The 14,767-nt window shown below is 46.0% G+C and overlaps 1 protein-coding gene across 1 annotated transcript; it reads right to left on the reverse strand.

Annotated features, from left to right (window-relative positions):
- Nucleotides 1-1,673: 1,673 nt before the first annotated feature.
- Nucleotides 1,674-9,169, reverse strand: KCNJ8 (potassium inwardly rectifying channel subfamily J member 8). The gene is given in 4 exon segments (XM_067306008.1): nucleotides 1,674-3,795; nucleotides 3,798-4,545; nucleotides 8,134-8,582; nucleotides 8,840-9,169. Coding segments are annotated over 3 exon segments (1,257 nt in total). The 5' UTR covers nucleotides 8,499-8,582; nucleotides 8,840-9,169; the 3' UTR covers nucleotides 1,674-3,651.
- Between the last annotated feature and the right edge of the window lie 5,598 nt (nucleotides 9,170-14,767).

Here is a 14,767-nt window from a genome sequence, read left to right on the forward strand (position 1 = left end):
GCAGTCAAGCTGTCCGATTTATCCGCCTGGCTCTGAGCCACAGCCCGGCAGCTCCACCAGCCTGCTCCTGACAGCGGCTCTCACCAGATGTTTTAAAAGATAGTGCAAGAAAACGTGAAGGTGACAGTTACAGAATAACCCGCCAACAGGGAAAATCTCATCCAAATTCTATTACTCAGAGGTTGGCTTAAACCCTGATGCATTAAACTGTATATACCTCGTAAAGTCTGTGCTTGTTTGCTCCTTATGTCTTCACGACGGTAACTGTGAATGTCCTGGGCAAAGGCTCTCCCTGTCTGTTACCATTTAAAACAGAGAAGTTCTTTAAGTTAAGGCTAGACAGAAAAAGTAAAATGCAGTCCCACACATTGCACCTGTTCCCAAAAGATTTTATAATCACTTTTCTACTCTTTGGAAATCGTTTTGCTCCCTACTGAAGGCCACACTAACAACAGGGAGATCTGCCTGATGGACTGTTTGAAGACCCAATGCATATTAAATGCACAGAATAAGCAATGTCAAATACCTCACTTTGCGTTACACCATGCTACTAGGGGATGATAATGGTAGGGACACAAATAATTCAGAGACGTGTGAAGGGAGAGTAGTCAGACAACTCAAAAGTCATGTTTCCAAATTGTTGTGTAGGACACTAATGAGACCTTCAAAAGAAGGGGCTTCAAATGTAGCTGCTGGATGCTCAGCATTGTTGAAAATCTTGTTTATTCACATCCGGACACGGGTGCCAGAATGTAACTGTCGGCACTATGTGGTACAAATCTCATTCATAATTTTTAACCTGACGGTCCAGTTTAAATACAGAAAATTTCAAATTTCAAACAAAGCCTCTCTCAGTGGGTAAAGTTGCCGGGGACAATAAGTAATTAAACATTTTGAAATGCGGTGGGGCCGCCTCATTGCCTCTCAGCAGGTCCCAGGCTGTGAAGGCAGGGCTGAAACCCATCCTTCAGTGCCGGCCCCAAAACATCCCTTCCTCTTTCTGTGGCGCACCAGCTCACCCAGGCTGCTCTTTCGGCCCTGCCTCATCCATGATGGTGTTCATCGCTCAAGAAAGGGGCTTTCGGTAGATCATTGCACCGAGATGAGGGCTGGGACAATGATATTTGCTCTCTCCTGCCAACTTACTCCCAGGGCATACTGCTGCCATGCAGAGTATCTGCCTGGGTGCACATCATATCTGTCACCGCAGAGAGGGGGGACACCGCAAGGCAGCCTGCGGGGAGCAGGACTGAAGCAGAAACAGCCATGAAATTAATGACACACACCTCTGGTCAGGGTCTGTCTCGCACAGCTGTTTGGTATGCTCGCATATGACTGAGGTACCTTAGTTTTAGCCCAACGATATCAGTATCGCAATAATATCAATATGGAAAGGAGAGAGAGTGTGCTAGATGTAAAATAGAGAAAAAGATGAGAGGAAAAAGAAAAATTGGAGGGAAAAATGTGCTTTGGAAGAAAATGAGGAAAGGGTCGTGGGAAAGAGAACTCAGCTGGAATATTGAGAGAGTACTGAAATAATACCAACATATTACCCAAAGGAACCCTGGAAATGCTTGGAGAGAAGAAGAAATAAGTGCAGAGAAGAATGAATGGAGAACAGAAGGAAAAAAAAGGAAAGAAATGGGGGGAAAAATCAAAGAGAGAATAAATCATTGTTGGCACTTTTTTATTTTTTAGAAGATTTGCTTTTGTACAACATCTGTCTTAACCATATTTCAGCTGCTTCATACACATGAGCAAACAACCCCCCTCAAAGAAACTCACAGCCCTGGAAATGGAGGCCAGAGACAAATTGCATATGCTCTGATTTGACTCTTCTTGGAAGCTACAGATGTTCATTGTTTGGAAACACAAAGGACAGCTTAACATCTGCACATATTCACTAGCCATCCTCCGAGAAAGCTAACAGACGGACAAGGGAACGAACACTTTTAGCAGCAACTGCAGTTTCTGCTATTGCTTCAGATGAAATATTTTGTCAGTTGTTACATTCTGGAGAGCACCTGCTCCATATGCAGAGTCTGTACTACACAGCAACACCTCTTAACGCCACAACCCTTCAATGCATGAAGCCTGCAGCTGGTCCACAGAAGTGCTGATAAGCTGACTTCTACTGAGACTTGGACTCCAGCATTGCTTTTGACTCTTTTATCTGATAGGAATAAGCAGATATTTAAAATTACAGAAGTATTTAGATGGTTGGATGACTCCGAGAAGCCAGCAACACAGCAATAATAATATTCTTGAACCAGAGACATAATAAGGCAACTCCCGTAAGAAACATAAGCAGTAATTTGTCCATAACTATACTTCCTATTCAGAGGGGAAAAAAGCGTGCCTCTGGGAAAAAGTGTGCCTCAATTTAGCATTGTGTGATACAATTATTTATCAGACATTTAAACTTGTAGAAAGACTTCTGGTAACATTTTTGTGGTGGCTCTAGATAATAAATGCCCATTTTAATCTGAAGAGAAAAGCTATTTTTTGTCAATTATCAATGCCCTATTACACAAAAACACAAGTGAGACAGCACTGAAAAATAATAATTTGGCAGCAGTACCCAAGTACCTCTGAAAATATTCAGATAGTTTTGAAAATATTATCTTTAAAATTATAGGCATGATTACCTCTTACACCCATTGGTGAGTTCCCACTGGTGAAAGAGTAACCTTCTACTAAAGCAAACAACCTTAATCCTACAAAAAGTAATGTAAGCAAAGGGAGTACAGTCATCGCCTTCAGTGTGTTAATCTGTAAGAGAAAGAAAGACAGCATCTGGTCTTCCACTGTTATGAAGAGAACGTTAAAATGGTGTGTTATATTCGACTTGAACAATTTAGTGAAATGGATACTCATCTGGCAGCAGGGCAGACTTGAGTGTCTCATCTTTAGTTGCAGTGGCATTGCAAACGCACATTGTACTCCAGCAGTGCATCTTGCCCTCCGGGTGCAGTACACAAGGGCACCATAGCGGAGCTCAGCTCTCCCAAATAAGGTCAGTCTGGTTCAGCTGACTTGAAATTCCCTCGCAATGACTTCGCCATAAACCAATGGAAACAAAAGATGTGCAAAGCTGAAGGTAAAATCCTGGCTCTTCTCCAGTGAAATCACTGAGGAATGTAGCTACTCATTTCCAGGGAACAAGGAATTCAGCCCAAAAAGATAGATATCCAAATAATTCCCACATAGTCTGTGGGAGTTGTTGATACGCAGCAGTTTTGAAAATGCACTCACTTCTGCCTGGAGATGGGTCACCCAGTTACATAGAAAAAAACACATTTTGTGACAGCGAGCAAAAAAAGATAGGAAAGAGTCCCTTGATAAGAAAAATATGATTTTTAAAATTAGCCTGCCATTAAAACATCTATAAATACATGCTATATTACATGAGTGAATGGTGTTTTCTTTAGTGTATGTGCCATTTTTTATTAATTCATACACTAAGTGCTAAAGTGTTTCCTAATGCCATTAGGTGGTGCTTTCAGTAAGTAGTAGAATAAATAGTTCCTGTAGAGTTCTGTTCTGCATCATATTCTCGTTTTCTTAAGTAAAAGAAAATTTAAACAAAACACTATGGGTGCTTCCGCCTTTTGAAGCCCCCCAACCTTGCATAAAACTGAATATCATGTTTCAGAGGCACTCTGGCTCCCCTCGGGCGTTATAAACTGTACTTTGGGCACAATGAGGGAGGGATTGGTTCTCCTCATGGAGTTGCTCCTCCGTATGGAGTTGTTTCTCCTCATGGAGTTGCGTTTCCGCAGGGAGTTTTGGTGGGACAGCTCGCTCTTTTGGAGGGTCTGGATGAGAATTGACGGCTTCTCATCGAGCTCTCGAGCGCTGCAACGCGGTGCTGCGACTTTGACGGTGTTGCCAAATTTGGAGTAGTCGACTGCATATACACCTTCCTCTTCAGTGACAATGGGCACAAAGCGGTGACCCCATAGGATCTCCTCTGCTATGTAGGAGGTTCTTGCCTGCGTTGTGATGCCAGTAGTTTCGACAACTCCTTCAAGTACCACTATGAGCTCCAGATCTTGGAGAGCCAAGTCAGCAGCAGAGATTTCATAAAGAGGACTCCGCTTGTCTATGACATGACAAATGATTAAGGGAGCCACAAGGAAAATATTGTTGCTTTCAATGGGGTTATCCACAGGGATATCTACTTGGTGAATGGGTATGACTTCTCCTTCAGGGGTAGTTGTCTTCCTCACAACCTGGATTCTCACGGAGGCACTAATGATCATGCTCTTCCTCAGGTCTCCCACTCGAAACATGAAGCAAAGCTTGCCGTTTCGAACGGCAATGACTGCCTGCCGACTGAAAATCAAGGTCTCTGCCCGCCTGTGAGCTTGCGCAGTTTTCATGAATATGCAGCCCAGCATGACGGCGTTGATGATCAGACCCACAATGTTCTGCAGAATCAAGACTGTGATGGCCAAGGGACATTCTTCTGTCATCATCCTGCCCCCAAAACCAATGGTCACCTGAACTTCAATGGAGAAGAGGAAAGCAGAAGTGAAAGACCTGGAGAAGAAGATTGTACAAAGTTACCTCTAAGTCCGTTGAACACAAACTGAGAAGTTCCTAGCGTACACTTTCCAGAAACAAACTTTAGAGCCTATTTGTACAGTCCTGGTATGCTTAAGACTCCTGTTAATGTCAGTGAAAGCATTGCACACTCGTTGACTCAGTGTTTGCATGATCAGTGCAGCATCTAATGGTGAGAGGGAAGACTTGAGAACCTGAGCTCCTAAAAGACCAGCTGTAACACTAGGTGAGTCTCGGAAGCTCAGGAGACCCACTGCTCAATAACACATACTCCTCACCAGGTTAGTGGACAGTGATCTAACACTGGCCATGACCTTCCATCTTTTCCATCCCAAGAAGATCTAGGTGGGCCTGGAGGTTTGGAGATATGTGAGCAGTTGGCTAGCACACAGAGATTCTTCCACCAGCCTAGGAAACTGGGAAAACTGCTGCATTTCATTTATACTACCTGCCTTTCTGTGTTGTGAACCCCTTTAACGGGAAAGGGGAAATTCCTAGATCTGTGCAACCTCTGAAATCCTTGCTCTCCTTGTGACTAAACCCTGCAGGGTCAGGCTGCAGAAGGAGGGCAGTGGCCTCCACATTCCCCCTCTGTGCATCCTGGTAGGAGGACAATGCTGTGACCCAAAGTTTTGGTTTAGTTCGCTGCCATGGGAAGACCAGCTGGAAAATTTCAACACATAAATGGGATGTAGAAGTGTGAGTTAACTCAAATGGCCCTCATGCATTACAGTGCTGGACATCAGAGGATGCTGTCCGCAATCTTTCCAAACACATTTTCCACAAAGGGTTCAAACACAAACTACCACCTTCTTTATATTAAAGCATGATATCAACTCCCCTGTATACACCAGGTATTTCATTTCCTTGTTTAATTGGACACAGAGGATGACACTCACCAATGTCTCATGTCCAAAATCAGTATCTCAGGGTTCACCTACAAGACATGCAGCACATGGGTTCTCATATGAACTGATATGACAGTCACCCTTTTTATGGGGTGCAGTGCACCAACCTATGCGTGAAGCATCTTCACGCATAACATGGCTTTACCTACGAAAAATGTATATCCTTTCCATAAATACTGTTCTAAACCATTCAGTGGTTTTGAAAGAATCTATTTTATATTAACTTTTCTTTTTTTTTTTCTAACCATATTTTCAGTGAACCCAGGGTAATGAAGCAAAGTTAGAATAGCACAATTTTCTGTAGAAAGAGAAAATTCGTCTTTCAGACAACCACCCCGTCTCTGCGGAGATGTCTTTGAATGAACTGTATCTTTTTTTTCTTTCCTATTTGTTTTAATCTTTGGCAGACTCCCTTGTACTGAGGGGTTTATTTTTGCACTTCACTGTGAAGAAATCAGGGATGAAGGAGTTGATTAATAGAATTAATGGAATGATTTCTTTGTTAATGAATATTCAGTTCCATGCAGAATGAGGCTTCTGGCTGAAAATTAATTCACTATTCGAAAAGCTCTGTGGAGCTAGTCAGATTTCCCTTAACGACACTCCTTAAAAAAAAGAGAGAAAAAGAAATGAGAGTCCGCCTTTCTTCAGTGGAAGTTCTACAACTGAAGAAGCAAGTTTTTCTAACATTTTGAACATGTGAAGTGGGAGCCAGAAACTCCAAATCACTCTATCCCCAGGTCTGTTGCTTTAGAGATCTGCAACCAGTCTCCTCTTTGGATATTAATTTCTTTGTGTGGCAAAATTGCTGTGAGACTTAGGAATTCCACAGTGTTTTGGAAATTCAAGTGCTGTGCAAGTTCTATGTGCTGGTTAAAATTTCCAAAACTAGGTGTCCCATAACTCTATAATGGGACCTACCCAAGAAAGCTCTCCTAAAATATCCATGGGTCTAAACCGCAGAGAAGTAAATTTAAAAATATTTGCCATTATTTTGTGCATATTGGTACAATACTAAATATTCTTTCACATCCAGTGACTCATTATTGTTAAAAATATTAGCAGTCGCATTGTTATTTCATGACTTTGTCAAAACTGGTAGCCAGATTTAGCAAGATAAAGTATTTCACTGTGAAGGCAAAAGGTTTTTCATGACTTGAAAATAGATGCTTGAGTAGCTGTTGGCTGAACCACCACAGGTACTAGCACCGGACAGCAGCATGTGTTCCGTGTCATGGGTTAAAATAAAAAGTTACACTAATTCCTCATTTGCTCTCTTTATTCATACCCCTCCCACCGATCCCGGAGAGCTGGCAGAGGGCAGCTACCTGCTCAGTTGGGTTGGGCAAATCCCACACCTTCCCTCCAGGAGCGATACACCAGAAACACTGCGGGAACCCCACAGGACTTCCCCAGCGGCGCAAACTGGGCTATAACACCTCATTTCAGAGGCGATTGCTTGTGGCCAGTTACTGGAAAAGACACAAATCAACAACACCCTCTTCTTCCCCCGGCTCCAAATGCCCCTAATTATTGACGATTACTCGTGCTTGGAAAATCCCCATATAGCAAAAAAAGTGTCAAAGCAAAGGGAGAATGAAATCTCAGCTCCCTCACCAGCCAGATGCAATATCACTTCAAACTTGGCGAGGTGCCTCAGAACGACATGTAACAGAAAGGAGAAAAGAGCCGTGGACACCCAAATTGCCTCAGCCCCACTCCTCACCCTGCAGCCCCTCACAGAGGCCCTTGCAGCCCTGCAACGTGCAAAGGCAGCTGCTCCGAGACAGTCGGGGCAACACAGGATCAGGATTTTTCTGCTTAAAGAACTCGTGCTATAAAAAGCAATTTTACTGCTAGGTGACAGAGCAATCTTACTGCTTACCCCCAAGTCCAATTAACAAATACTCACTATTCTGTTTATGCACATGTCACTTTATCAGTGCCTTGAAAATTATCATGGCTTTGGGAGTTGAGGGGAAAATACTTTTCTTTAACAGGTGGCATTTAACCTAGTAGCCCCTAAAGATTTCACCACAGACCTCCTGTCTGATATATCGGAAACATCGCAGAATTTGTTCCTCCATCAAACTGCTGGCCTATGGGTTCATCAAGGGCCCATAATTTTGGAGCACCCCCATATTTGGCTGTCTAGCAAAAGTCATTTTTAAAGAAGACTAGTTTCCCGAAAAGGCACTTTGCTCCCTAGCCCTCACCGAGGCTGGTGGCAGGTGTCCTGCCTCTGGGGCACTGGTCTTGAGGCAGACCACCTTTCGCTGACATGGGGAGAGGCTGGTGCCGCACTCAGGGCAATCCTGCTCCCATAGACTACTTTACAGTACACACAACACACACCCACTCTCGCAGCAGACTCTTATCTCCACAGCAAGGTATGCTACCCACAGAGTGTGGAGACACATGAAAAGCAGCAGGTCTCCCTCTCTTTCAGATCCTGTAAGGAACCAAAGAAATCTACAGTACAATATTTTCCAAGCCTGGAAGGCTTGCTGAATTTATCTAATCTAGAGGAAAACACTGCACTTTTCAGCTGTTTCATCCACTGGTTCATTTAAACCAAAAGCTGCATTTTAGGCATTGGCAGGACCCCCAGGCAGCTCCGTTCCCCCCTTTCTTCATCTCACCTACTGCACTTTACCTGACACATGTCACGCACGGTGTCCACTTGGTGCTGTTTGTAGTGCACTCAATGCTTGCATCCATGTCCCCGTGAGCAAAAGCCACCAGCCACCACATCATGGCAAAGAGCAACCAGCTGCACAAGAAGGACATAGTAAAGATGACCAGCGTGTGACGCCACTTCAGGTCCACCAAGGTGGTGAAAATGTCTTGCAAGAACCGTCCCTGCTCGCGGATGTTCTTGTGCGCCAGGTTGCATGCCCCGTTCTTGGCGATGAAGCGGGCTTTGCGCGGCCGGTCCCGGATCCGCGGCTTGCGCAGGTTCTCCGCAGCAATCCGTGCCAACACATACTCTTCAGGAATAATACTCTTCCGAGCCAGCATCTTCCTGCCACCATAGTCCACCTAGCAAGATGCTAAGTGGGGGATGGTCCCTCTAGCGTGTCTTTGCAGGTCTCACTCTGTACCCTGTGAAAAGAGAGAACGTGGTTAGATTTGCCACCTCTGCATCACGGCAAGAAGCCCTTGGTACCCCTGTACCAACAACCATTACATTAAATGTTGCTGTGTGATTATTCTGCAGTGCCCTCACTATTTCAGAACGTGATTTTTATATGAGCAATTGGTATCAGCTCCCAACAGAAACAAAACGTGCTATTTTGACACTTCTTGGAGCGAGGGAGGCTGCAGAATAAATCTCGCAAACTTGGTCTGAAGTAACGTGCCATATGATGACAGGTCGGTTCCTCGGGCTGTTTCTCCACAAAATAGCTGTGCCAGGCGAGTGCTGCAACACCAAGCACTCAGTTATTCGCATACTTCAGGGCCGGCAGCATCAGACTTCTCTGTTTTAGACCACGGCTAGACTGTGGAGAGACCTCGGGGAGTCATTTCTTCCGGCTGCAGCCCCGCAGCGCAGCCGGGAGCCCCGCCGAAAAGCCGCTGCCCGGTGCCCCGAAAGCATCGCACGCCGCAGCTGCGCTGTCAGCTCGAGAGGCAGGAAAGAGGACTGCTCGGAGCAGGCGCCCGGCCTTCCCTTCCCCGGCCCTCCTTGCTCTCCGGGATGAGGCGGAGAAACCCTCCCTTTTTCCCAGGCTTTGTCCCCAGGCGAGGGACGGAGGGCTCCCGAAAGCGGGAGCGGCGCTCCCCACGGCTTTCGGCCGCCGGCGCAGCGAAGGGGCTGCCTGACCCGGCGCGTCCCCCCGCAGCCCCCGCGGGGACCGGCCCCGCGGCCACTCACCGGAGCGCCGCGGCGGGAGCGGCGGGAGCGGCGGGGCGGAGCGGGGGGGCCGCGCTGCCGCCGCCGCCGCCGCCCGCGCCCGGCCCGGCCCGGCCCGGCCCGGCCCGCGCGGGCGCTAACGCGGGGGCGCGGGCGGCCCCGGCCCCGGCGCGAACACCCCGGCGTGCACACACACTCACACACACACACTCAAACCACACACACACTCGTGCACTCACTCTCTCGCACATGCACACGCATGCACACACACACGTGCACTGACACACACGCATGCATGCACACACACAGGCTTACACGCACACACACTCATGCTTGCATACACACTAAAAACACATGCATGCACACACACGCACATACACACACACTAAGCACTCACACACTCATGCACTCACACTGTCACATATGCACACTCACACATGCATGCACATGCACACATGCACTGACACACACATGCATGCACACATACACTCCAGCTTACACACTCACACACTCATGCTTACATACACACTAAAAACACATGTGTGCACTCTCACACACATGTACACACACACTCATGCACTCACACATGCATGCGCACACATGCATGCAAGCACATGCACACATGCACACTTATGCATGCACACACACATGCACTCACATGCACACTCAGACATGCATTCACTCACACATGCACACACACACTCGCACACATGCACATGCTCACACACACACATTGCCCTATGTGAAAAGACCTGGGTACTTGTGGCAGATCGGATGATCAGGAGATTCAGTGTGCTGCAGGCACTGCTAGCAGTTTAGGCTTGATCCAGCAAACTTCCAAGCCTGCTTTTTTGTTTCGTTTTGTTTTGTTTTTTGTTTTGTTTTCATACTTGTTTTGGATCCGCCAGGCCAGGATGCATATGGAGGGCAAGGTGCTCATACCCATTGCTTGCACCACCCCTGTGGAGCACTGGCCCTGCGCCAATATACAAAGCAACCGACTGCAGCAGGGCTGCAGTGCGCTTGCTTGCTTGATCCAGTAAGCCAAAGGTTTCGCCTTTTAAACTTTATCTTACCTCAGATCTCACTGAGAAAACTCACAGGCAGAAAACTAAGCATGTGCATAATTGTTCAGAGGACCAAAGCCAGAATCGCATGGCCTTTGTGGCTTTTGACAAACTTAATTACTGTTTCTGAAAAAGGGAAAAAAAAAGTTCCTTTTAACAGTACAAAACTCCTGTTAACTTGGATGGCACAGAGTCAGACCGCTTATAATGCTCAGCTGGTATAATGCGCATTGACAGATGCGTATTGGCATATAAGATGGGTATAGAAGAAATTATGCACAATGTTGAAAAATAAACAGTGAAATCACAGAAGTTCATTCTTTTTCCCACAGGTCGAGGTTTACAATTTTGGCAATTTCTCAGCTTCTTGTGTTTGATGGAAACTTGCATTCTTGGAAATTGCAGCTTTTTTTCCGAAGTCATAGGATTTGTAGTAGGAAGAATAAACAGTACATCAACTTTATGAAAAGGTCTAAATTTAGATTTTAATGAAGCAAAGTGCTCCAGAATTCATTGTGTCAGATTAACTCCTCTACACCCAAGCAATGTGTGTGTGTACAGTAAGGAGGTTTCTGAAGTTTTCTGTGTATTGCTTGAGGGAATGACATACAGCATGAAATTTGTATGGAACACATAACATTACTTCTCTCTGTAATCTAGAGAAGGATAGAAACACTTCACAGGCTTGCTGCAGTCAGGAAGCTTTTAAGCATATTCAGGCTTTTAAAAGTTTAGAAGGCACATCTGAAAGGCACTCTAATCCACTTGTTGAAGATAGCTATCCTGAAGAACGCACGCATGTGCTCAACTTCAAACAGATGAAGAAACTTTTCTTGCACTATCCTTTTTTAATACCAAACACCCAGCAGTTAGAGAAGATGCAGGCTCAAAGCCCCAGTCATATTTGGCAATTAGCTAAACATTTGTGCATAAAATTAAGCAGACGACTAGCTCCAGTCTGAAAAAGCAGAATCTAAAACAGTTCCTTTAGCTACTAGCCAGATGCTGAGTGCAAATGCATCAGATCACTCGGGTGGGTATCTGCAGTATCGGGGTCACCGTTTCCGGCTGTGGCACCTCCTGGGCTGGGCTTTGAGAGTTAAGTACATTATACTGCTACAAATGCAGTGGGAGACACTGGTCATGGGGGGGCTGACCTGTTTGTTTGATGCAGTTTTTGCAGACAGTCTCCAAAAGCGCATCCTACTTGGGCAAAACTATTGGAAATAACTGATTTCATATGCACGCAAAGAATATCCTTTCCTTTTCCTTCCTTTCACTTTTTCTTTGCCCATCCTCCTTCTAGCTCTTCTGAAGTATTTATTCCATTCTAGGGCTGGAAACAAGATTGATGTTTCCCAGTATGGTAGCTAGCTCATTTCAAGAAAATAAAGAACTATCTGGATAATACACAGAAACTTCCCTCCTTTTTCATAAGGACCTTCAGTTACATTATTTTGCTTCTGTCACAAAGTAATTCATGTCCAGTCATCAACTGCATAGTCTCCCTTAAGGTTGTTATAGAAAGCTATAGTTTTATGAATAAGGGCAGTAAAACACCAAGCGACAGCACTGGAACTGAAAACACCATGATTAAGCAACAACTGCTTTGCACAAATGGGAATTTTACCTTTTTGTTTTTTAATTATTGCTTTGAGAGGGAAGTTTTTCCCCCTTGGCCAGAGGGCTGCCAGATTCACAGTCCCTGCGGCAAGAGGCATCAAAATTGTCTGACAGAGCAGGTGGGAGCAAGGGGCCAAGGAGGTAACTTCCTAAAGCAGGCTGGGTGCAATAGAGACCGTCTCTGCTCTCTGCACTGTCAGAGACCCCTCCTAGCTCCCAGCAACTTGTTCCCTACTGCCTGTTGGAGATTTCCTCCCCCTTAACTGCGTGCGCTGTGCAGAGGCCTGATTTTTCACAGCTGAGATAGGAAGGGGGTCTCATCAAACATACGTGATTAGTCTTGGCGTAACACAGCATGGGATACACAGATATTATAGGTGTTTTCCCCCTTTCATTGGAAGAAAAAAGCTCATAAAATGCTGTCTTTCCATCTCCACCTATTCAGTACGGCAAGGCTTTCCCTCTAGCAGAAATGGATGGATGCCTTCCTCCACTGTTAGGTTTACATGAGCATTAGAGGAAGCCTGCTGGACCATGACTGAGGCACTGCTGGGATGCAAAGATCAGCAGCACTATTAACAACAAGCATCCTCTCTTCCAGGTTAAATAATATTAGGCAAGATTTTGAGCACAACATACACCTCCCCAAGTTACAGCGCATGAATACGCTGCAGAGAAGGACAGCTACCAAAAATGTTGCTCTTTGCCCTTTTAAATACTTGCTTAGTTGCCATTATGTACTTGAAAGTCTGAGATTTATGTAATTGCTGGGAAAATCTCCCAAAATGTCTCCTAACCCCTTTTTGTAAGGAAGGCAGAGTCTGAGTGTTGTGAACAGTCTTTTGAGTGAAAAAATGATCAGACTTGATATCAGCTTTGTATCCAGTTTTGTTACGGCTCATGATGCTTCTCCCTTCTTGCTGTTTCCTTTCCCTTCCACCCACAAGAATTACTGATATTATGGTGAATATCACTTTACAATTAGACATATCTATCTAAAAAGGATTAAATAGTGTGCTTAGATTTCATGAATCTGAAATTTCCACATTATAGCTGTGTCCAGCCCTTTCAGAAAATCCTGCCTCCTAATAAGTTTTGTTTGAAATTCTAATCTTAGCTTAGAGATAGGCTGACTTTGCAGGCGTCCAGAGATGTCATGTGCTCAGCACGCAGCTCCCACAAAGACACAAAGCTGATAGATAAACCATATTCGGACAGCATGGATGAGCTCTTCCCCAGCTGAACGGGCAGTAGATCCATCAAAGATGAAAGAACACAAACTGCAAACTAAGGGCATCTGTTACCCTGAACCAGCTTTCTTCTGCCTTATGCAAGAGCAGCAGGACAAAAATAGTCCTTATCATTTAAATGCATGTAACTGCTGCCCCTTGTGCAGTACTACCTAAGTTGCATAGTGAAGTTTGTAGATGCCCCGTGGTTTGGTGGCAGAGTGATTGTTTTCCATTAAAACTATCTGGTTTGGAAATGATACATGTCGATGAGATCTTAGCCACTCTTTGGAGGAACAGCCATTTCTTTCAGCTTTCTCTGTCACTGTAGTGGTCTTGTGCCATGAAGCTTTGACAAAAATTTTTATGGAACCAGTGTCTGCATACGTGTCTTTGATGCTCCTACACTGAACAGATGGAGGCAGAGGTTGCTTGTGCAGAAGCCGCCCAGGGTGCAGAGGGTTGCATTCATACGGCTGTGGCAGTAGGATGTCAAGCTTCATTCTTTGGTGCTCTCGCTTGTCTGCCGCATTCGATGGGCACAGGCCAGCTGGGCAGCACTTCTGCCGTCCACCACCAAGTGGAAAGATGGCACTCTGACTTTCCTGTGAGCACCAGGCTAAGGGGTGCGGATCACCATCCCTCAGCAGAGCTAGGGATATGTTAGTAGTTCTGTAAATCTCTTTATGGTGCTTCCAGTGCTGACAAATGGGGTCTGGCACATTTGTCACTGGCAGCTGAGTATTTTCCAACTGTCTGCAAGGAGCTACAAGGAGGTGGATTAGGAGATACGTTGCAGTTTAGCTTCTGCAGTTCACTGAGCTGATGGGCCAACCCTGCTTACACAGCACTGCTGGCTGTGGCAAAGGTATCCCTACACCTCTATCTGCTCCATGCGGAGCACAGGGAGACATACACAGCAACACCGTCTCAGACGAACCATCTTAACTGTCAGCAGCTGCATTCCTAGAGCATGCCCTTAACATCTCGAGCAGGTCTGAGCTTGCTACGGTTTGAACAGCTTTAGGCCCGCCTCGGACTATCTTTGCTCGCAGTCGGCTCCGCGGGTCTGCTGGGCCGCTGTCCTGCAGCCAACCCTGCCCGAGCTGGGCTCCGACGGTGCCTCACAGTGCAACTCGCACTGCCCTCGCCCCACTGCCCCTGAGGTGTCTCCGAGGACGTGGTGCTGTCCTTTGGAGGTTAACCTGGCAGCCGAGCATGTATCGGTGAGGGAGGAGAGGGTTTTGGGGAAACGCACACAATCCCGCAGCATGAGAGAGCAGCCGGTGAATCCCTTCAAGCTGGGACTGCTGGCCTGGCCTCCGGCACAGTCAGCAGGGCAGGGCAGTGGGGGGAAAGGAGAGAAAAGATTAATGCCCCCAATCATGTGCTTCCTACAGTGATCTGATTTATGAAATCCAACGTCTTTAACCTCCAGTTCCCTAACTCCACCTCTGCTCCAGGGACATGCATGTGCTAAAAAAGGGGTAGTCAGAAGAAATGCCTTTTGTTCCA

This window comes from Apteryx mantelli, chromosome 1, assembly GCF_036417845.1.
Source record: "Apteryx mantelli isolate bAptMan1 chromosome 1, bAptMan1.hap1, whole genome shotgun sequence".
Classification (NCBI taxonomy): Eukaryota; Metazoa; Chordata; class Aves; order Apterygiformes; family Apterygidae; genus Apteryx; species Apteryx mantelli.